The sequence below is a fragment of the Sparus aurata genome, chromosome 7 (assembly GCF_900880675.1).
Source record: "Sparus aurata chromosome 7, fSpaAur1.1, whole genome shotgun sequence".
Taxonomy (NCBI): Eukaryota; Metazoa; Chordata; class Actinopteri; order Spariformes; family Sparidae; genus Sparus; species Sparus aurata.
Window position 1 is genome coordinate 2,081,545 of NC_044193.1, and position 22,730 is coordinate 2,104,274.

Here is a 22,730-nt window from a genome sequence, read left to right on the forward strand (position 1 = left end):
CTGGACAGCCGCTGAGATCCAGGAGATGCTAGCGTCTCCTCGCTCTCTGTAGCTGTCTTCGTTGTCTGTTTGTTGTTGTAGCAGCAAGCTACTAACGGTCGCTACTTTCCGCTAAGAACCAGTTCTAAACTCCAATGGGGTGCAATGTAAAGCTCTTATTTTGAAGACAAATTTGACCTGCTTCACTGTTCACGCCCAACTTCGAGCTTCACGCCACGTCACATGTTTACACCTCAGTGGCGGCTTTTTAGAAAAGAAAGAATATTACACTTCCCTTTTCGAAAGACAAGGCGGCACATTGCAGCCTTTACCTTGCTGCAAATGTGCCACCTTTCTATCTAAAAGGGGCTAATGTTTCAGTGTCAGAAGAGAGTTCATATTAATTAATTTAATAAAATAAGGTGGAGTTTATTTTAATGACTAGAGATAAAGCTCCCACCACAGGCAGCCGGTGGCCCCCCGGCCCCTCAGACAGGCTCAGTGCGCCCCTGCTCATCGCTCCTCTGGACTAAATGTACTTTTTCACTGCTGTGAGTATGACACACACACACACACACACAGACACACACACACACACACACGCAATGAGAGGACGCAGAGGCGTGGTGGATGATGGGAACAACATCTTCAGGGACAGGAGCTGTTTCTTGTGATACAGGATATTCCTACGGGTTAAACCTGGAGGACCAGTTCCCCTGACGCAGGGCGTGTGTGTGTGTGTGTGTGTGTGTGTGTGTGTGTGTGTGTGTGTGTGTGTGTGTGTGTGTGTGTGCGTGTGTGTGTGGCTGCAGGAATACTAACCCGGTGGCGGCACACTGAGGAGCGCTGTGGGACGATGTGGCGACCGGCTGCAACTTGTCTGTAAACGGAGCGACCGTCACACCACCGAGCAGAGCAGAGGCACGCGGACAAACACACACACACACACCGACACACACACCTCTGCACATGCTACACGCACGCACGCACATCCATAACACGCGCGCACACTCCGCCAGGAATAGATTTGGAGGATGAACGGAGCGACGGTTACGCAAGACGGGGCCGAGCCGCAGGGGGGCGCGGGGAGGACGCTCCGGTTCCAGCGGCCGCACGGTGAGTGACGGCGACACACACACACACACACACACACACACACACACACACACTGCTGGCACGTTCATGTGCGATGCAAACATTCACACTTCCTCTTTCATTTGGGGAAGTGTGTGTGAGCGAGACTGTCTGCGCGTGCGCGACCTCGTGACCTAAGCTGTTGATCATGCTCATTGATTAATGCGCGCGGTTATCATCCGATCATTCACACACACACACACACTGTTGGCAGCCTTATGTAAGGTGGCGGAGCCTCGGAGCTGTCTGTCTGTGGAACACCATGTGCTGCCCGTGTGTCCCCCTGCAGCAGCCCGCAGAGGGGGCGTGCTGAGCGGCGGTGTTGGGTGTCCTCGCCCCGGTCAGTCAGCCGGTCCGGACCGGGGGGGAGCGTGCAGCGTGCTGCAGGCTGAAGGACGCTCTGCGGGGCTGACAGGCGTTTATTTTGGGATGGGGGGTCGGAGAGAGTGAGGGGGGCTGCAGACCCACGTGGCTCCTTCTTCTTCTTCGTCTTCTTTTCGGTCACTGCGTGAAGACACAAATGGAGTCCAAGAAGCTGAACGGGCCGGCGGTGCGGCGGCTGCGGCGCGTGCGGTGCGACAGCACAGGTGAGGTCTGAGAGTAAAGAGCAGATGGGTGATTTACCTGCAAACACACACACACACACACACACACACACACACACACACACACACACACTGCATGAAGTGGTGCATGTGAACTTCACGCCAGATGAAATCTACTGATGTTGAACTTTAAAGGTCTGCTGTGGAGTTTAACTTTAATCAGAAGAGAAACATAAGTTTTTTTAAATGTCTAAATAAACAAACTCAAATATCAAACATATGAAAAACTGTATTCTGAATATGTAATTGTCTAATTAAAGAGCTGCAGCGATCAGAGAGGAACAGATCAGGCTGATTACAGTCTGTGGATGTTACATAATACAACATATTATATATACAGTCCAACTGTACATCCATCACACTCTGTGTCTGTGAACAGGTCTCCTCTTAAACCTTTCTACAGGTTCATTTGTTCATTTAGCTGCAGAATGTTTCAGATTCAGTCTGATGACCTGCACTGTCACCTGAGTTTATTAAAGGAGCAGTCTGTAGTTTGCGTGATAAATGTTAATCAGAAGACGTGAATTTCTGCACCGATCTTTGTCATCTTAAATAACCTCAGTAGATAATCAGGCTGGAAGTCGCCGAGTTATAAATGTCAGCAGCTGAACTGGATATTTAAGGAGCAGTACGTAGTTTGGGTGAAGAAACGTTAATAACCAGAGAAAGATTTAATCAGACTGTCTTTGTTTTGTCTGAATAAACAAACTGACCTTAAAGGAAAACACCATTTATACTGTTTTTACTCTGTTTTTATGTGGCGGACCCTGCCACCTCTCTAGTTTCAAGCGTCTTTTGTGAGTATTTCTACTTTTTACTATACTTGACATCTTGCAGAGGCAGTTTTCTGGTGGTGTTCACAGATCCAGTCTGAAGCCTCCTGAGCTGCTGACAGTCTCATCACAGCCGCCTGCAGGATATTAAACATGTTGGATATAAACAGTGTAATGTCTGGAGAGCGAGGCCTCCCCGAGCAGCTGACCGTGCTGCGGCTAACAGTAGCTAGCTGATAAGAACTTAAAGGGGCGACGTGTAGTTCTGCAGAAGAAATTCAAACTCAGTATTTTGATAATTTTCTTCATGTTTACATTTAGCAGATTTTTTTGTCCAAAGGGATTTACAGACCAGCACATCAGGAGCAGTTAGAGGTTCAGTATCAAACCAGCGAGCTTCTGATAACAAGGCGCTAGCTCAGGGGTAGTTATCAGAAGCTCGCTGTTCTCAGAGGAGAATAAAGTCCCAGAATAATGTTTGACGCTAGAGAGTTGGCAGGGTCTGCCACATATAAACAAAGAAAACTGTATAAACTGTGTTTTCCTTGAAGGTCAGTTTGTTTATTCAGTCATGAAAACAAAGAGAGTATTTTGAGTATTTAGTTTGTTTATGCAGACAATAATCGACCAATGAGGAACTTTCTCTGCTCATTAACATTTCTTTGCCAAAACTACTGAATGCTCCTTTAAACTTTCACTTCCTGTTCTCCCTGAAAAAACGAGAAACCAGCGTCGACTCTCATCCAGACTCGTTGAACCTTCTGTTGTTTGACTCACTGAAATGTGAGATTCTCTGCTTTACAGTGAGATTATTGTCAATGTGAGACGTGTTGTGCCTTCTATTGTGCAGCGATGGCGGAGCGTTGACAGGAAGTGAAGCTAACAAAGCAAACCAGAGACCTTAGAGTTCAGGGTTTGGCCTCAGGGACATCACAGCTACTGCAGTTTTTATATAAAAGGTTTTCTATGTTTGCCCCGTCTGCTCCGGTGTATGAGCTCCAACCAGTAGTGAGAACTCGCAGCACCTGGCTAGTTAGCAGGAAGTCGGTCGGTGGAAGATCTGGGTGTTGTCAAACGCAGGAAGTCGAGCTTTTTTTGGCTTCAAAGCGCCATCGAGCAGCTTCCATAGGAGAGAACGTGGCTGCATCCAGGTCAGTCAGTGTGTTTACATGACACTCAAGAAAACTGAATTACTGTGTCAGTCCGACTATGATGGGATGTTTAAGATGCATGTATACATGTTAGTCTGACTAAAATCAGACCGGATCAGATTTCTCATAGTCGGATTAAAACACCCAGATTATTGATTGATAGTCACATTACTCCTGCATGTATACGTTCCATCAGATCAGATCAGATTTTGTGTTCTGTGCAGGCTCGAGATGTTTTTCCCGGAGCCGTGAGCCGGAAGTAGAAGGACGGCGACGTCTTTCCTCTGAAATCACCTCAAGAAAGAGAGAAAGAGCTCCATTGTGCATCTAGTTTGTGTAATTATCATGTTCACCATATATGAAATGTACAAAGTTGTAGATTCGTCTCGCTCTTCGTACGCCATCTTTCTGGAATGTCGAGGCAGTTTGTTGTTGCTGGTGACGTAAAGAGGTCAGCCGGAGGTGTTTCTGTTACCACTAGTTGAAATGGGTACAGCGCCACCTAGCGTACCGGGTATGACATGCTGACAGGACAATAATCACATTTTCTCACCGGCATGTATACTCGGACAGTTGCAGTTGTCTGATTGAGCAGCAGAGTCGAACTATGACTGTAATCTGACTAAACTGTGCATGTAAACACACTGAGTGAAGCGTCCTCGCTCTCTCTGAAGAACGATTCCACTCCCTGCTCAGTAATCCCCCTCTTTAGAACCGGATCAATGGACCAAACCGCACTGAGTTCTGAAAACCATGCTTTAAATATTATCAGCTAAATGATTTTAAAGTGAAGTGTGTGTGTACTCATCATGCACTTTAATAACCTCTGTGTAAACACACACACACTTTATTAGTCATGTGATAAACCCTAATAAAGCCGCTCTGCATGGTTCTTCCTGCTTTTGTCACGCTGCACCACTTCCTGTTTGCCCGGGCAAAGTTTAATGTCGTGCCTTGTGATTGGTCGTTGCCCCTCACTCCAGGCTTTTACTGGGACGGTTAACGTGAGTGACAGGTTACCCGACCAATCAGAGACGCTCCATCCTCTGCGGGGCTGAATGACTCACTCAGAGCTCCTCCCCCTCTGACATGGTGTGAGAAAGTTCAAAATCTGAACACTCACCTGGAGAGCGCCTTCGTGCATCAGCCTCCTGTTGAACACACACACACATATACACACACACACAGTGCAGAGGAACACACACACTCAGCTGGCTGTTGAAGCCATGTCAGGAACACAAAGAAAACTCACTCAGAACCCTCTGGAGAAGACCTGGGTCCCATGGATGAACAGCCGGCTCAGCAGACGCAGAGGCTGTGAGTACACACACATACAGACACACACACACAGACACACACACACAGACACATGGATACCACACTGTTGTGGCGTCTTCAGCTCAACAAGTTCATACTTGTGTATTAATGAAAAGACTCGTCTGACAGCTGTTAAGAGCAGAACGGTTTCTCTCATGTTGGTTTGTGTTTCTGATCACGGCTCGGAGTGACGGACCGGACGGCCGTTCACCCCGCAGGGTCACGACGAGAGCACGTGTTCGCTCGTCTGCTCTCCTCTGATCTCACAAATCCCCAATAACTTCAAATCATCAAGTGCCGGTTTTGATGCTCTCTGTTTTCTGCTGAGACAACATGAACATGCAGATAATTGTCACCATGTGTAAGGATGAACAGAGGAAGGAGGCGTTCACCTCACAGACATCAGCAGCACAACAATGTGTCGTCGTTGTCGTGGCTGATGTAACTTTATGTGACATCATCAGATCATTAATACAGACGCATTAATGGCAGCAACACTGTACCGCTGCAGCCGCTCGAAGGGAAGTTGGTTCAGTTCAGTGGTTCCTTCCAACCCACTCACGAACCATCTATTAACTTTACTATCAAGACGGAAACTAACCTGAGGGGCCGAGCTCAGAAGGATCCAGTGTTACAAAACGATTCTGAATACTTGAAACGGTTTCAAAACTCATTTTCAAAACAAATGATCTGCGATGAGCCAAGACGAGAAAAGTCGTGTGTTGTCGTCATCTTACAGCCGTGTTGTATTTATCTCTTTAATAAAAATCTAAATGTCGACTTTAAAGATATTTTTTACAACTCAGGAAAGTTGTAGTTTGTGGTGAAGATGTGAGGCAGCCAGGCGTCTCACTGGATGGACGTCACGCAGACCAACATGGCCGCCACCCGAGCACACGAAAAGTGTTTAAAACATGAACAAAATCATCAGAAATGAGAAATAAGGTCTCATGTTGGTCCACCAGAACGGCCATTTTGGATCTATCTATAAGCTCATGTTCAGGTTAGCATACTGGTAGCTGATAGCCCAAGGCTAGCTGATTTCCTCTACTTTTTGCGTGGTTGTGCTAAGCTAAGCTAACCTGCTGCTGGCTGTAGCTTCACATTAAAGGTTCAAATATGTGAGTGGGTTTGATCTGATTATCACGATCAACGTATGTCATAAATGTTGGACTGTTCCTTTAAAACCTCAAAGGCTCCGTGGAAACGTCTTCAGGTGCAGCGCAGGTGTTTTAACACTGTGTGTGTGTGTGTGTGTGTGTGTGTGTGTGTGTGTGTTGCAGCGTCGGTGCCTCAGTTCACCAACTCCCCGACCATGATCGTGATGGTGGGACTGCCGGCCAGAGGGAAGACCTACATCTCTAAGAAGCTCACCAGATACCTGAACTGGATCGGCGTCACAACCAAAGGTGTCACATGACCGTACAGGATTACAGCGAGACGCACACACAACACGTGTGATCACAGATAACAACACAAAAACAACCGCTGACTCACTGTGTCTGTGAGAATCTGTGTTTAGTCGCTTGAATAAACACCACTTATAAATGTCGAGGTCAGATGTAGAGAGAGCAAATATTTGTTTTGTAGGTCAACATCTGGAAGCCATCAGTTTCCTCATGAACACGCAGAAAACTAAAAATACATAAGAGAGCTGCAGGAAACTTCTTCTCTGATATTTGTTTGACAGAACGAGACTTCCAGCTCGATTATTTACCAGAGAAACAGTTTTTTTTCACCTTTTTAAAACTTGAGATAAAAGGACGTTTGTGTGCAGTGGTGATGTTTTAAAACAGAATCAGAAGAAACTGAGTTGATAAAGTTTTTCTCTCATTGTGTTTTTGTTACGAACACGTGACCTTACACATCAATCAGTCAAGATAGCACCTCTGAAATAAATCAAATGCAATGACACAAGAACACTATTGCAATAAAATTAAAAGTCAATGCAGTAAAAATAAGCTTTTTTTCAATCTAACACTAATAAGTCGATCTGCGGTGACTGAAGCTGCGTCTCTTCCTCTTTTTGTTTCGCAGTGTTTAACGTCGGCCAGTACAGAAGAGACGCCACGCGCTCCTACAACAGCTTCGAGTTCTTCAGAGCCGACAACGCCGAGGCCATGAAGATACGCAAGTACGAGCAACAAAGACCAGCAGATCTGTTTGAATCGAGCGTGAACGTGTCAGACTGTGTATTTCATTACTAATGTTTGTTTTTGTGTCTCTGTGATCAGAGCTTGTGCTGTCGCCGCCCTGAAAGACGTGTCCGACTACTTCAACAGAGATCTGGGACAGGTGGTGGTGAGTAAAGACGACGTCATGCTCACGTTCCGGTTCGCTCAGTGTCTGTTTAAGCCCCTCCTCCTGAACACCCAGTCAGCTCTGATTGGTCCACTCACACACGCCTGAGCCAGTACCGCTAACAACAACAGAGCGGCTGTGCTAAATCAGTTCAGCGTAAATTATGCAAATGTCTGACATGGTGACGATGTGTGATGTCACAGAACTAAAGGCGGGACTACTGACGAGGCGTTCAGGAGCAGTGTTTTCTGTGGGAGAGGGGAGCTTCAATTAACATTGACTTTTTTTAACTTTTAAGATCTTTTTTTACGTAAGAACCAGTTTAACACACTGAAGGAAATGAGAAAATGAAAAGTCATAATCAGGCTGAGAGAAAAACCGAGAGAATGATTGTAGTTCAGGTTTTTGATCGTTAAATTCTGATATTACGTTTTTAGAACCAGTCAGCAGTGAGACTGATAACAAACCGAGCTGCTTTATTTCCTGTAGGAATATTACCTCAGCTGTTCTTTACTGTCGACAGGGGAAATTAATTTTGCTCAGACAGACACGAAAATAAAATAAAACCATAAATACATAAAGACAAACATCTTATGAGTTTATTGCCAGGTAGGTTTCATATATAAAGATAGTTGCCATGTTGCTTAGCAATAAGTGAAAACAATTATAAGGTAAGTCAAATAAAACAATACAAATATATGAAACAGTGTATATGAAATATTATATATCTCACTGAAAGAGCTGTTTAATGACTTTAGATGATTTGTCTCCATACTCGGGATGTCAGTATGATCTTTAGGTGTTTCTCAGTAATTCTACAGAAGTTTTATATACATTTTTATGTCATGCATTCATCGGTCACTCGTCTCATTCGTCTCTGCAGGTTTTTGATGCCACCAACACGACGGCAGAGCGCAGAGAGGTCATCCTCGGCTTTGCCAAAGAAAACGGATACAAGGTTTGTTTTTCTTTATTTACGGATGAAAACGTGAAAAAAAAATAAATAATTCTATGCTTGAACTTCTCGTTTCACCTGCGCAGGTTTTCTTTGTGGAGTCGATATGTGACGATCCAGAAATCATCGCTGAGAATATTAAAGTAGGTGAAGTGTGTGTGTGTGTGTGTGTGTGTGTGTGTTTCCGTGCTCACTGTCAGAGCCGAGCTTCGGGCCAGGAGCAGTTCTGAGCCAGAGCCCGGCGTGCTTCTTGTTTCTGATTGGTTGTCGGGGCTGAACCGAGGCCGTCCTGCTCGGAGCTCCAGTCACTGTGTTGCCAGGTCACGAGTGTGTTGGAAGCATCTGATGTGTCGTTTGTTCCAAAACAAGATATTTGTGCTGCACATATGGAGAACACGTCTCCTGCTGTCACCGGCTTTATTTGCAGCTCAGTTCGGCTCCATCGGTGTTAATCGTCTGTCTTTGTGAGAGGGCGTTTAATTTAATACCTTTTAAAAGTATTTTCAGCTTGATTTTCCTTCTATCACCACTCTGACCCTCACTTGGCAGCTTCTGTCGTCGTTTTGCAAAAGCTCAATTTGCTTTATTCACGCTGAAACAATAAGTCAGCACTTTAGAGGCGCTCGGTGGAGATCTGACCACCGGTGGCGCTGCTGAGCGCTGATGGTTCTGTGAGCGGGTCTCTGTTTGGATCGTCTTGTTGTAAAACGACTTGAAGCTAACAAACACAGTAAACACAACTTTAAGACTGAAATGAAACATGATCCTGCTACACAACACGCCACCAGCACGTGCTAGCAAAGATCTTTACATTTATCTTTATGTTTTCTATTTCTTACCTTTTAATTATATTGGGGTTTTTTTTATATTGTTATTGTCTTTTGTAATATTACTGTCCTTCGGCTGCTGTGGCAAACGAAAACGTTTGTGGGACTATAAAGGAATTCTGATTCTGATCCTGATACAGCAGCGGGCGCCGGTGTCGTACCTCTTTTGTCCAAAATCGGCGCTAAAATCAACAAAAACTGAAATTTCCTCGTCGTCACTTTGTTTGTCCACAGGAAACCTCCACAGAGAGGCTTTAAGATGTAAACGTGCTGTAAACTGTTGAGGAAACGCTGCGTTTGAGTTTGTTTGTTTTAAAGCAGCTCAGTTGTGTGTTGTGTGGTCGTGACCTCAGTGTTGATTAGTGAGTCTCTCAAGACAAATTAGGGTTTTTGGCATCTGATCAGATTCAAGTTGAATTTTTCTTCTTCTTTCACATAAATATATTTGATGACATTCTTAAAGATAAAAATAACTCATTGATGATAAATGTGAAATGAAACTTATGTTTAGTTACAAGAAAACTGCTTTTAAAGATTAAAATCGTCTGGATCAGTTTAGAAAAGTGTGGATATAATCTCAGTCTTGACTAAATTCGACATTTAAAGAGTAAATCTAGATGAATTCATTTCTAGTTCATTTGAGTTTTTCATTGTTTCAAAGACGTTGTCGGCGTCTGAATGAACAGATTCAAGTTTTAAGTGTCGTTCCTTTTTAAGATTTTTAAAAATTTCTGTCTGAATTTGTGACAGTCACAAGATGAAAAAGAGCAAATGTTGAATAAATTTGATCAGTTAAGAGGATCAGCTGAATCCTCTGTGGAACAAACCTGACAGATGAAACTAAAACCTTTAAATATTTACTATCAGACATGATGTCGGACGTGAGACGAGGACGTGTGCTGCAGTTTGATGACTCTCTCTCTCTGAGCAGCAAGTGAAGCTGAGCAGTCCGGACTACGTCGACTGTGACAAAGAGGAGGCGGTGGCCGACTTCCTGAAGAGGATCGATTGTTACAAGATGACCTACGTCCCGCTGGACGACAACAAGGACAGGTGACGCGTCTCAGAGCCTCTTCACATCCAAACACCACGACTCCCACCGATCACACACAGTTTCATCATTCTTTCAGTGTTTTTATGATCTTTGTTGAAAAGGTTTTAAAACATCATGTTTCCAAAGCTGCTGTGGAACATGAAGGCAACGTGTTCACAGTGCATCCAATGAATCTAAATGTATATATTGACTGTCCGATTAAAAATACTTCTTCTTAAAGTGAAGACTGTGCAGATATAGTAGAAGGACTTTTATAAATGTTGGCATGACATGTACAAAGTGTACTTTAGTGTTTTTACAGAATCCTCCAAAATCATCTTCAGCTGGGAAATAATTCAAATATCTCTAAATATTATATTCTGTATTTTCTTATTCTCAATAAATCTCATGAAAACAGTCAGTAGATCTGAAGTATGTTGGTTAACAGCTGAACAAACTGATTTTGTCTTTATGAAAATGAATCTGTACATTTATTTTCCAGCAGTTTTTAAAGACTTGTGAGCTGTTAAAGTTTTGTGGGATATTAATAATATTAAAAAATAAAGAACAGCAGGTTTGTGTAACAGAACTACGTTATATTGAGTCGTGATAATGTTGTTTTTGGTGCATAAACTCATTCTCATCCTTCTTCTCCGTCTTTGCAGGAATTTGTCGTATATCAAGATCTTCAACGTGGGCAGCAGGTACCTGGTGAACCGGGTCCAGGACCACATTCAGAGCCGGATCGTCTACTACCTCATGAACATCCACGTCACCCCAAGGTCCATCTACCTGTGTCGCCACGGAGAGAGCGAGCTCAACCTCATCGGTCGCATCGGGGGAGACTCCGGGCTGTCACCTCGCGGGGCGAAGGTCAGGAGAGAGTGTGTGTGTGTGTGTGTGTGCGTGTGTGTGTATGTGCTCATGTCCTCTCTCGGTGTGTGTGTCTGTCAGTTTGCCAGCGCTCTGGGTGTGTACCTGCGTGGGCAGTGCATCAGTGACCTGAAGGTGTGGACGAGCCACATGAAGAGGACCATCCAGACCGCGGAGGCTCTGGGAGTCCAGTACGAGCAGTGGAAGGCCCTCAATGAGATCGACGCTGTGAGTGTCGCTGTCGCTCTGAGAAAAGCTCCGTCAGAGTGTGTTGTGCTGCCGGTCTGTGCTGTTTGTTCCAGCAGGGAGGAGAGCCGTGTGTTTTAGACTCTCTGTTGCTGTGTGTCTGCTGTCTCAGGGGGTTTGCGAGGACATGACGTACGAGGAGATCCAGGAGAATTACCCAGAGGAGTTTGCACTGAGGGACCAAGACAAGTATCGCTACCGCTACCCTAAAGGAGAGGTGAGGGAGGAGAGAGTCGCTGGGAGGAAAGGTTTTCAAACAGTGACAATGTTAAAGTGAAACTCTCTGCAAAATGCAACCTAGGCTTTTTTTGTGAATGTACTCGAGTCAAACCTTCGTGTAAAAGTATAATTATGACGAAAGAGGAACTTTTAAGATTTACCGTATTTCGTTTTCAGGTCAAACTCATTTTCAATGGGAGTGCTACGGGCACTTTTACGATAGCATCAAAATCTCTATTTTTAAAACAGTAAGAAGTCTCGACACAACATGAAACTTTGCTGGTAGTATCACCAGGGTCTCTACACATGAACACGAGCATTGAGAACATTGTTTGTGTACACAGAGTTTACTAAAAAGAAGGTTTTTGAACAACTCACGTTAGCAGTAGCTTGTTCTGCTCGTCGCCGTCCTGCCAGTGGAGAAGTGTCGATCTCAGAATGTGACGTAACCTGGAGGACAGTTAAGGTGGAACTACTGTCTTCCAGCAACAACTATCCACGCGAGATCTCACGTGACTTTTGCAGCTTTTTATTTTAGTATTGTTTCTTATGTGAGGCTCCTTTTTCAACTTCAAGGTCAATATTGTTTTTCGCTAACGACAAAACAACAAATTATCCTGCATTTATATGGAACTAAGCTTTAGGAGCGTTCCACCTTAACTGTCCTCCAGGTTACGTCACATTCTGAGATCGACACTTCTCCACCGGCAGGACGGCGGCGAGCGGAACAAGCTACTGCTAACGTGAGTTGTTCAAAAACCTTCTTTTTAGTAAACTCTGTGTACACAAACAATGTTCTCAATGCTCGTGTTCATGTGTAGAGACCCTGGTGATACTACCAGCAAAGTTTCATGTTGTGTCGAGACTTCTTACTGTTTTAAAAATAGAGATTTTGATGCTATCATAAAAGTGCCCGTAGCACTCCCATTGAAAATGAGTTTGACCCAAAAAACGAAAATACGGTAAATCTTAAAAGTGCCTCTTTCATCGTAATTATGTTTTTACATGAAGGTTTGACTCGGGTACATTCACAAAAAAAGCCTCGGTTGCATTTTTTAAACCGTACGTTAGATTAACCTCTGCGTGTGTCCCGACAGTCGTACGAGGACCTCGTCCAGCGTCTGGAGCCCGTCATCATGGAGCTGGAGAGGCAGGAGAACGTGTTGGTCATCTGTCACCAGGCTGTCATGAGATGTCTGCTCGCCTACTTCCTGGACAAGAGTGCCGGTGAGAGGAAAGAACCAATCAGGTGTCACCGTTTCAGACGCACCTTTTTTTTTTAGTCCATCACACCTAAATGACAGTTGAAGATCGTTAGTGTCTGACACAAAGAGTCACTAGAGCACCAGGTGTGGATTAATCCGCCGCTGAAAGTAGTCCCCAACAGATGTTCTGTTTCCTCCTGGTTCTACCGTCAGCAGGTGTTTCAGGTCATAAATTAACCTTTTTTCTAAATGAAACTTTGTATTTATGAGGTAGAAACAAGTTTGAATTGAGGTGCACTCACATTTGGTGTTTTCTCAAATACATATATATTAAACTTTTATCAAACAAACTGACTTTTTCCTTGTCGTCGTGCGTCAGGTGAGCTGCCGTACCTGAAGTGTCCTCTCCACACAGTCCTGAAACTCACCCCAGTCGCCTACGGTCAGTCTCTCTGCTCAACATTCATCTCTTCTCCGTTAAACGTCCTCATCCGTCTACAAATTCTCTTTGATTGTGTTTGTTTTTCCTCTCTTCTCTCTCAGGTTGTAAAGTGGAGTCTGTCTTCCTCAACATCGAAGCTGTCAACACGCACAGAGACAAACCAGAGGTGAGTCATGTTTTATTTTTATTACGTCGTGTCCGCAGAGCTTCCTGTCGAACCATCCAGTCAGCGGATGAACGTAGAAAATGATCAGCAGATAAATCCAGAATGTTCTGTTACTTTAAGTTACATTTTCCTGATTATACTCACAAACCTTCACTTACTTTATGTAACATTTTCACTCTCGGATCTTTTTTACTTGTATTTTTGTGCATCATTAGAAGTTTTATTGATCTGAGTTCTTCCTCCATCACTGGTTACCACACCTGATTGATCCGGAGTACCTTAGTAACATTTGAACACCTTATCTTTACTCTCACTGAAGTTTGACCTTTGGATCGTTGACACAACACCCAGCTCAGTTAAAGTTTAAAGTCGGCTGAATAGAGACAGATGTGTAACAGCTGCTTTGTGTCCGGGTCAGAACGTGGACGTGGACAGAGAGCCGGCGGAGGCGCTGGAGACGGTCCCAGATCACATCTAGAGGAGGACAGCCGGGTCCACGTCCACCCGACCTCATGGAAAGTGGCCTTTTTTTTTAATTTAAGTAATCATTGTGTTCATTGTTGTTGTGGTCATTGATGTGAAGTGGACAAACTTTGTGATATGAGACATTTTTCCTATTGCATTTCCATTGTAAATGCACTTTATGGTGCCGAGGCTCAGGCCACACGTCGGATATGAAGAAGGAGAAACTTCCTCTACTGTGAAAACTGAGCGGCTGCTGCTGAGCGCTGGCCCGATCGGACCTCGCTGTGTTTTAACCGACGTTCAAACAGCCAGCTTTTAACTCACAGTCACAGTTACATGTGTCCCATCATGTTATCTCGTCTCCACGTTCACAGAGGTTCAACATTTACAAGTATAGACAAACGACTGGTGGGCGGATGTGATTTCAGAGGAGCTGTGTGTGTTGGTGGTCGTCACAGCGGTACGAACTGGTTGACGAAGCGGGGCGAACTACAAACCCCACAATCCTTTGAGAGTAAAACTAGAGAGGACATTTGGCACTTTAACGGCCGAGACCACGACGTGCCTCACACAGGTCAAATATACTCGATTACTCTATGCACCGCTCACACACTGACGCACACCCGAGGCTGTTACGGTGTGTTTTTAACTGACATGAGTCATTTTAATAAGATATCTGGTGCAATATGCCTTTTTTTTCTTTTTTTTTTTTAATCGTGGGAATATTTCAGAGGTGACCGGCTGTTTGTTGTTTCATGTCTCGGTGTCGTGATCACGTTTGTACTTGGTTTTAGGTGGAGTTCTGGGGTCTGTATCGTGAAGCGACTCGGTGCGGCGCTCTTTGTGTTCACTGAGAAAAAACATCAGTGAACTTCTGATAACTGGTATCAGGAAGCTGACTCGGTTAAGAAAGAGTTCCTGATTAAGTGTAAAGAAATCAACCAAAAATAAGCTAAGAAGGTTTATTATTAACCTCTTTGATGTTATTAAATAATGATGATAAGATTTAATAAGATTAAACTGATGCCGATGAAGAAATCTAGCTGTTTCAGGAGCAGAAGGTTATTTAATGTAAAGTGTATATAAACAACATAATCCAACAACTTGAAAAGAACAGACGCAGTGATAATAACCACATATAAATGTACAATAAATAATAATTAATGCAGATACCTTACTCTGGTAGAAGTAGAAGTACTGAGTAGCTTCTGTACTAAAAGTAATAGATTACAGGCTCTGATATGTACTCAGAGTATCAGAGTAAAAAGTCTCCCTCTGAAGGACATTTGTGCTCAAAGCTAACTGAAGCTCACGTCATATTAATAGAATTCAAAGACTATTAAAGTTAAAGGTAGAATCAGTAGGATTTGTCCCAGCTGTTCCTGAACGCACCACAAAGACAGTTGATTGTTGAGTCTCATTCCCAGGACGTCAAATAGACACATGTTGGGTTGGTAAAGCGTCCCGAGCAGCAACAAAGAGAGAAAATCAGAAACTCTCTGCAGATACGAGACACTAACACGCCTTTTCTCCACATTCCAGTCTCCCTCTCTGTCTGTTTACGCCTTCTTACGGCTTTTAATCTGTAAATCACCTCAAATGCATCAAACTAAAGTAACGAGCACGTTTTGAAAATGTGAGGAGAAAGTTCAGATATAGAGAGGGAAAGTCACAGAGACACTCAAGTACAGCACAGATACCTGGAAAAGTATTTGTACTTCCTTACTTCCCTCTCTGACCATGCAGAACTTTTAAGGTGATCTTAAGAACTTTAAATTGGATTCTGTATTTGACAGGAAGCTGTTGGAGAACAGTCGAGGTCAGTGTCACCTCAGATGTTTCACAGGAGCTGATCAACAGTTGAGCAGGAACACGTTAGTGATTAAAGCTGATAAAAAAGGAAGTTTTAAGACAGGACGAAATAAAAGTTTGAATTTGAGACACAATGTTTCTCTGCTTGGAAAAAACAAGAGAATCAGTCACTTTACATGTTGGTCCGGAGCCAACCTGCAAACGTTGAGGCCTCAAAATTAGGGAGGAATTTTTGAAACAAAACACAGTTCTGGGTTTCCAGAGAAATGGTAGATTACAGCACTGTTTACAGCCTCTTTTCTTTTAAACTTCTGAAGAAACATGATTTATTTTTGTCTCTCCAAGGCGACTGACATGTGTTCTAAATATCCTTTCTCTTTCTCAGTCTCTTACTGAGGAGGACAAGGTGTCGGTGATAACTAAATGGGGAGAAAAGTGTGACAATAATCATAAATCTGGAGTAATAAAGCAGAATTAGGACCCCTGGGAGGAAACCAGGAAAAAGCCTGCTGTGAAAATGATGAGGGATCAAGAGTCCGAGCCGTCTGACCCACTGATGCCGCTCCGTGCTACAGGCCCCTGCTGTTTGCTTCTCTGTGAGGATGATTCTTCAGTTACTCTTCGTCCTCTGAGGGAGCGATAGGAAACATTTTTCTCAGGGGATCTTTATTTTCAAAAAGGGACGCCAGCACATAATAAACGCACATTTCTTCCCAACGTGACGAGCGTCTCGGTCAGAAAACTAGCATCTAAAGAAGCGAACCGTCCCTTTAAAAAAAAAAAGTTCAGTTCAGTTCTTCCTTATGGTGCGTTTCATTGCGAATCGGAAGTTGTAATTTCCAAGCCGGTGTTTCTGACGTCTAATCTGATTGTTCCAGTGTATTTGCTCTGAAAAACATAACTGAGTGTTTGATTGGAAAGTCTGCGAACTTCACAGCAACAGCAGCTGCTAACGACTCCTAACATGCACTGCTGAATTAAAGTGAAAACGACAACTACAAATTGTATTTACTGCACGTTTCACAAACAGTAACTGCTCAGTATGTGTACAACTACACTGCTGTGATGTGTTCAAGGGTTAGTTCTGACTAACGACTGTTCCGTCACACTTTTCTGCGTTGGAAGTCATTTTTTCCGAGCACAAAGGAACGCACCATGACTGTAAGTCCACACGGTCAGATCAGGGCTCTGTTTGGTCGGACTGTCTCTGAGGTCCCAGCTCTTCTCTTCTGTATGTCCATGTGCTGTTGTGCTCGTGTGTCCTGAGCTCTGTAGTACGTAGCAACATTCAGGACTGTCCTCGTGTCTAACTGCTGTGAGTTTGTGGGAGAAACGAATGTAAAGACAATGTCAATCAGTGCAATCAGTGATGTTCAATCTGTTTTAAAAAACTTTTATTTTCTGAACAAAGAAAAGTGTCACCTTAAAGTCCAGGCAATAAAATGAAAATGAAACCTGACTGTGTGATGACGTCATTCAAATGTTTAAAACACACACTCGGCGTAAACACATGAACACACAAGTATGTATAATCCAGATTTTAAATGTTGGTTCAGTTTGTTGCATATTGTAACAGCAGATTTGTGTGTCTTCACTCTGAACAAAACATTCAAAAAAGAAAATGATGCAACAATAAATACAATGGCAGGGAAACAGTGATACTGAGCCGGTTATCTCTGGCTGCTGGTGCCGGGCTGTGTGTTGGAGGCGGGGTGAGCTTCTCTGTACTGCTGGCTCCAACTCTGAGGCTCCAGTCCGTGAAGCTGAGACCAGACAACACGTCATCGTTAGCAACAAATAGTCATTTTAACGACTGACTCAGAGTACAACAGCAGGCAGGTGCAGTCTGTTAGGTCACACTACAGGAAGTTGTTAAAGTCGTTGCAGTTTAAGGTTCATTCATGCTCCATCACAGAAAGGTTTTAAAACAGAAGTGACAAGATAGACGAGCGGTCGGCGTTGGGCAACGAAAAAGAAAAAGCAAAGATTAGTTATAGAGGGAAAGAAGATCAGCAGGCAGCAAAGATCATCTGTTCCTTTAGAGAGAATCGAAGATGCTTTGTACATTTTCACTTCTTATAAAAATGTTTTGAATTTGAGCTTAATGATATTTGTTTCCCACAACTACAGCAAGCTGTTTGAATGTTTGCCACCGCAGTAGCCGTCCTCTATCATCTCTGCCTAAAGTCTGTAATATCTGATGTGCTCCATGTTAACAGTAGGAGCTTATTAGCACTGAATGATCTGAGTCTGCAAAGAATCTAGCAGAAACTGGAAACACTGAAGTAAAATACCTTGATTGTACTTTTACGACACAACATATCGATCGACCCCGAGCTTTAATCCTGCAGTGTGAACTTTACCAACAACAGATACTTACTTCACCCATGAACTCGAGGATTCTGGCTTTTGACACTTCAATTTCAGCACGTTGACCCCATCGAAACTCATGTTCGACTGGCTCTGTGTGAGGGATTCGCACGTACTCCAGGTACCTGTGCACACACACACACACACACATCATTGTCATTTGTAGCCTTAATGTGAAATATTTTTCAGCACATTCCAGAAAGAGTTGTTGCCATGAACGTTAGTTAGAATAACATTTAAAACTTTATCTATAGTTCACGCTGTAGCTCTCATTCTGGGTGTGGACGGCCTTTAACACAGAAACAGCTCGACAGTTCAAGGAACAGGAAAATAAAGTGAGTGTCCTGAAACATCAACCAGCAACACAAGCTGAAATAACAGAAAAAATCCACCACCTCCAGCACTTTGCTGCAGGGCTAAAACTAACTTTCCTACATCCTCCAAATCTAACAATCTCTGGACAAAAGAAGGAGTCAACTGAAATGTAAGCCAGTGACCCGAGTGTGGATATAAAAATATGTTTGCACAATAATTCATGTTAGGAGTCAGGTCTGGTCCAGACCACTCTGCTCTCGTGGTCTGGATTCTCAGTCTCCTGCTGATCTGTGGCGTGGTATAAACCAGAGTCTATGGTCTGACAGACACTGGCTCTGAACACACCAGTACAGTTTCATACAGTGGTCCCAGCAGGGCTTTGAACCTGTGACCTTCTGATCACAGATCCACTGGATTAGATGAATGAGCTATCACCAGCCGCTAACAGCCACCATCAGTGTTCCCACCTTCAGATGGTGGAGGAGGGGGAGGGGTGCACAATCACATCAGTCTTACCTCTGTCGCACAAACTCGTCTGTCACCACCTTCTTCACGTCACCAAAGTCTTCATGTTTCTTTCTGCACCGTCAGGATAAACAGAATAAATAAAAAGAACCACAACAATCAAACTCATGAATACGTTGTGTCAAAGCTGCCTCACCCGGGGTCAACTCGGAGTTTCTTCAGAGTATTCCAGATGACGTCTGCAGCACAAAACACAACCACACACAGTTCACACATGATTAAAATGGTGAATAGACAAAGTGATGTGCAGTATGTAACTCAAACAGCCCTCGCTCACTTTCTTTGACGACTCCTTCTTTCATGAAAATGACACTCAGGATGACAAACAGCAGACCCATCTTTGGATTGGCGGGGCTACTGCAACACAACCACAACAAAGACTTGTCAACAAAATGTGGTTCGGTTTCCATTCTCAAAAGCAACAATTACATTTGTGCCTCGATTTTAATCTCTGCCGTTGCTGGACTATTGTTTCTTGATTTGTAAAGATCAACAGAACGATATTTTATGACTTACATTTTATGCCCTTTTTAACTGTCCTTTACATTTTCTCTAAATCGAAGCTACATGATTTAAATAGTGTGATATAACAGAACAGCACTCTGAGGCCATGTGGACAAATGTAGGGAATTTATTTAGAAACAAAACAGTTTTATGAGTTAAGCACAAGAAGAACAGTCACCCAATCAGATCCCTGGTCCTGCTTTTGAATGCGATAATCAAAATGTTAAACTTGTTTCCATATATTTTTGTCTTAAAATCAAAATCATGTCACCCTGGCTGTGACACAGTTAAAATGTTTATAAAAATACTGATATGTGATTAATAACAAAACTGATGCAACAGTGTTAATTACTCACTTGATCGGCGAGGCTCCATCAGTCGTCTCTAGCTTATTGATCAGTATGTACGTGTGACTTTTGGCGTCGATTTCAACCAGTTTCAGGCCGAATACCTGATTTAAACAGTGGAAAAGAGCAACACTGTGACTGTCACTTTAATAAGACGAGGTTTAGTTGCTTCCAGTGTTTCCTCTGATCCTCTCAGACTGAACAAACCTGGTCAAAAGTATGTGCTGCTCTCTTCATGATCTCAGGGTAGATGTTTCTGTACTCCTTCACCACGTGTTTCACAATGTCTGGAAAGACCATGAGGAGACTTCTCATTACATCTTGGTGATACGCATCAGACATTCCTCATTATGTATACAACACAGTCTGACAAAGATTACAACAAAGATTTTCTGACCCACGTCACACAACTGTTCTCACACAATGTATTTACAGTAAATGCTGCTGTACCTGCTCGTCGTACAGGCATTTTCTTTTGGTCTTTCACCAAGAAGTACTGCACTACCTCAGCCGTCTGCAAGACATACAGACAAGATGTCTTCATCAGCCGTTAAAAATAACACTGTGGATTTCTGCATGTGTGTGTGTGTGTCTGTCTGTGTGTGTGTTACCTTTTGGTCGACTTGTGCAGGTGTGACTTTTTCCAGGCCTCTCTGAACCTGCGACGTACTTGGCTGAGTGAATGTTGTGTCATCATCTTCTTCCTGAGTCAGAATCATTCACAGAAAGTAAGACATTTCTATGTGAACACGATCAAAGTCACATATAAAAACAGTTGCAGGTAAATTACTTTTGCAGCGCTGCAGTATGTCACATGAGGACAACTCATAATTAACCTAAAAACTTAAACAAGTGCAGTGTGGAAACTTGAAACCGTCAGTAAATATGTGACTCAAGCAATTTTGGCCAAGTCTCAAGTAAGTCCCAGTTTTATCTTTGTTGTTTTGTCGTGTTTTGTCAGATCCCTTCCCCTCCAAACTGTAGTCTTTGTTTGGACTCTGACCTGCTTGCTCCTATCTACGTTGCAGCCTTAGCACGCAATTTAGGAGCACAAAGAAGGTAGAACTGACACTTAAAATGTGCTTTTATCCATCACTGTCATGTCTGACATTCAGTCAAATCTTTGTGCTCTCTCCTCTAGTTTATAATCACGTGACACACCCTGACGTATGTGTCGACTCTTCAGCTGCACAGACAATTGTGGGTGAGAAAAGCAGGCCAGCTTGCACACTGCAAAATGTGACCGGATATAGAAGAACATCCTGATACTTTTGGCTTACTGCATTTTACAAACTTTGTAATTTGGGACATGATAGACATTTTTCTGGCACGCTAACTGATACGGTAGTATCGGTGTTGGAAGGCAGGGAAAGTATCTATACTGCTTAATGATGATATCATTTACCAGTTCAAAAAGTACAACAATTAACTGAATTCGTCTTAGAACTGATAACCAGAGGAATCAATGTCACCAACCAAAAATCAAACTATTTTAACAAGACTTATTTATTTCTTAATTGATTCACATCATTGATTTTCAGTCATGTAAAGTTAGTCTTCATCTCTGATTTTCAGTCAAGAAGCTTCTTCTGTGTTGTGTTTTTTTTCAATGAGCTGGACTTTTTTGCGGAAAACGCAAATCAGAAACATTCACAATCAATGCAAACTGATATGATATGTCTTACATTAAATCTTGAGGAGGAAACGATGAATTGAGGTTAATAATCATATTATTCACTCAGCACAACGATCTTTGGTTCGGAACATAAAACCTTTATATGTAACACTTCATACTGTATAAATCAGAACACGTGTTTACTGCTGAGAGGCAGCAGGGCTGCAGAAGAGGCTGAAGAGACTCGAGAGATGGAGAAAAGATATTTTGTTGATGTATGAGATTCACTTACTCTGTTCTGAGTGGAGCTCTGTGTGTTAGACAGCCTTTTTCTCTGCGTCATGGCGACAAACTGCCTGATAAACACAAAACAAATATATATCCACAGTGAGGTCTCTATACTTCATCAGCTTTAATCTAACAGACACATCATCTACAGCGCAATTAAAACCGCACGGAGGACACGGAAGTACCTCGGCGAACGTTAAAGCTAAAGTAACGTTAGCTAGGTAACCACAGCTCTCAGGCTAACTAACTTAGCTGTTTTAAAAGAAAAGTCGACTTAAACGACATTTAACTTTCACTTCTCAGTCTCAGCTGACTGCAGCGATGCCAACAGAGTATTAATAATCCCGCTCAGTGGAAATATTCACTCACTTCGCCTGGATGCAAACTCCTCAGGCGTTTCCAAACTGACAGTTTCCCGCTAGTGCGACTGTAAGGGAGGCGCCTGTTGATGACGTAACATGTGCGCGCCGGGCGACGGCTGCATGTTTGTTTTTTTTACTGAAACGATAATAAATATGGTATAAATATAGTGGTGATACAAATAATATTATAATGGTTGTTTTAACGGAGCCTATAATAATAATAATAATAACAATAATAATAATAATAATAATAATAATAATAATAATAATAATAATATAATCTTACAAATACACAGCGACTGCAACAATTCCGAAATAGACAATTAAAAACATTAACACAGTAAATCAAGTCAATAAAGAAATAACTAAAAACAATTCCAATCGGGCATTGAAATAAAAACATGTTGTGTTAAACTACTTTATCGCTTTATATCACCCATTTGTCTCATCTTCAAAATGTTTCAAAATCACTCCACAAAACCTAATTTTGGTCAAAGCTTTGGGAAAATCAGTGATACATTTCTCCTCTTTTTTGTATTTGATATTATTTCATTTTTATTATTTGTATTCCTCCATGTTCATGTATTTTATTCTTATTCTTTCTCCTATTGTTATTGCTTTTAATTTCATTTGTAAAGCATTTTGTGACATTCTTAGGAAAAAACTGAATTACATTCATTTTAAAGATTCTTCTTCTTCTTATAAAGTTGCAGAACATGTAGATAGATAGAATTACTTTAATGATCCCAGACAGGGAAATTATTTTGTTACAGCAGTAGTGGGTCCGCAAATAAAACACTTTGTACATAACATAAATAGAAGGCAATATATACGTAATGTATATATACAATGCACAGTGTGCTAATAACAATAAACAATAACAATATATACAACAAAACAA

The 22,730-nt window shown here is 42.7% G+C and overlaps 3 protein-coding genes across 5 annotated transcripts in view; 2 read left to right on the top strand and 1 right to left on the bottom strand.

Moving 5' to 3' along the window:
- LOC115585697 (uncharacterized) overlaps nucleotides 1-22,730 on the top strand; it is a 510,933-nt gene that overhangs the window by 399,808 nt on the left and 88,395 nt on the right. The window lies entirely within an intron of this gene.
- On the top strand, nucleotides 544-14,390 carry LOC115584966 (6-phosphofructo-2-kinase/fructose-2,6-bisphosphatase). Of its 3 annotated transcripts, none has more exons than XM_030422946.1 (14): nucleotides 544-1,095; nucleotides 6,243-6,368; nucleotides 6,997-7,093; nucleotides 7,194-7,260; nucleotides 8,144-8,218; nucleotides 8,302-8,358; nucleotides 9,974-10,095; nucleotides 10,741-10,948; nucleotides 11,030-11,176; nucleotides 11,307-11,411; nucleotides 12,511-12,640; nucleotides 12,998-13,060; nucleotides 13,162-13,226; nucleotides 13,645-14,355. In XM_030422946.1, the coding sequence occupies exons 1-14, from the start codon at nucleotides 1,014-1,016 to the stop codon at nucleotides 13,702-13,704; spliced, it is 1,404 nt and encodes a 467-aa protein (XP_030278806.1). In that variant the 5' UTR covers nucleotides 544-1,013; the 3' UTR covers nucleotides 13,705-14,355. The 3 variants fall into 3 exon arrangements, with proteins under 3 accessions (XP_030278806.1, XP_030278807.1, XP_030278805.1); XM_030422947.1 differs by lacking the exon at nucleotides 544-1,095 and adding an exon at nucleotides 1,135-1,700; XM_030422945.1 differs by lacking the exon at nucleotides 544-1,095 and adding an exon at nucleotides 4,223-4,959 and having other exon boundaries at nucleotides 13,645-14,390.
- On the bottom strand, nucleotides 16,645-21,939 carry ndnl2 (necdin-like 2). The gene is made up of 11 exons (XM_030422984.1): nucleotides 21,837-21,939; nucleotides 21,472-21,535; nucleotides 20,176-20,268; nucleotides 20,015-20,078; nucleotides 19,772-19,851; nucleotides 19,574-19,668; nucleotides 18,991-19,070; nucleotides 18,850-18,892; nucleotides 18,705-18,767; nucleotides 17,884-17,998; nucleotides 16,645-17,266 (listed from the first exon to the last, which is right to left on the bottom strand). Exons 2-11 carry the CDS (start codon nucleotides 21,520-21,522, stop codon nucleotides 17,174-17,176), a joined length of 777 nt encoding a protein of 258 aa, XP_030278844.1. The 5' UTR covers nucleotides 21,523-21,535; nucleotides 21,837-21,939; the 3' UTR covers nucleotides 16,645-17,173.

Bases quoted from the DNA above. Each gene is read 5' to 3' on its own strand.
- LOC115584966 (XM_030422945.1), top strand. From the start codon at position 4,869: ATGTCAGGAACACAAAGAAAACTCACTCAGAACCCTCTGGAGAAGACC. The intron at 7,094-7,193 runs GTACGAGCAACA...CTCTGTGATCAG, and splicing joins GAGGCCATGAAGATACGCAA to AGCTTGTGCTGTCGCCGCCC. The intron at 10,949-11,029 runs GTCAGGAGAGAG...TGTGTCTGTCAG, and splicing joins TGTCACCTCGCGGGGCGAAG to TTTGCCAGCGCTCTGGGTGT.
- ndnl2 (XM_030422984.1), bottom strand. From the start codon at position 21,522: ATGACGCAGAGAAAAAGGCTGTCTAACACACAGAGCTCCACTCAGAAC. The intron at 20,269-21,471 runs GTAAGTGAATCT...ATTCTGACTCAG, and splicing joins AGAGCTCCACTCAGAACAGA to GAAGAAGATGATGACACAAC. The intron at 19,071-19,573 runs GTGAGTAATTAA...GTTGTGTTGCAG, and splicing joins GATGGAGCCTCGCCGATCAA to TAGCCCCGCCAATCCAAAGA.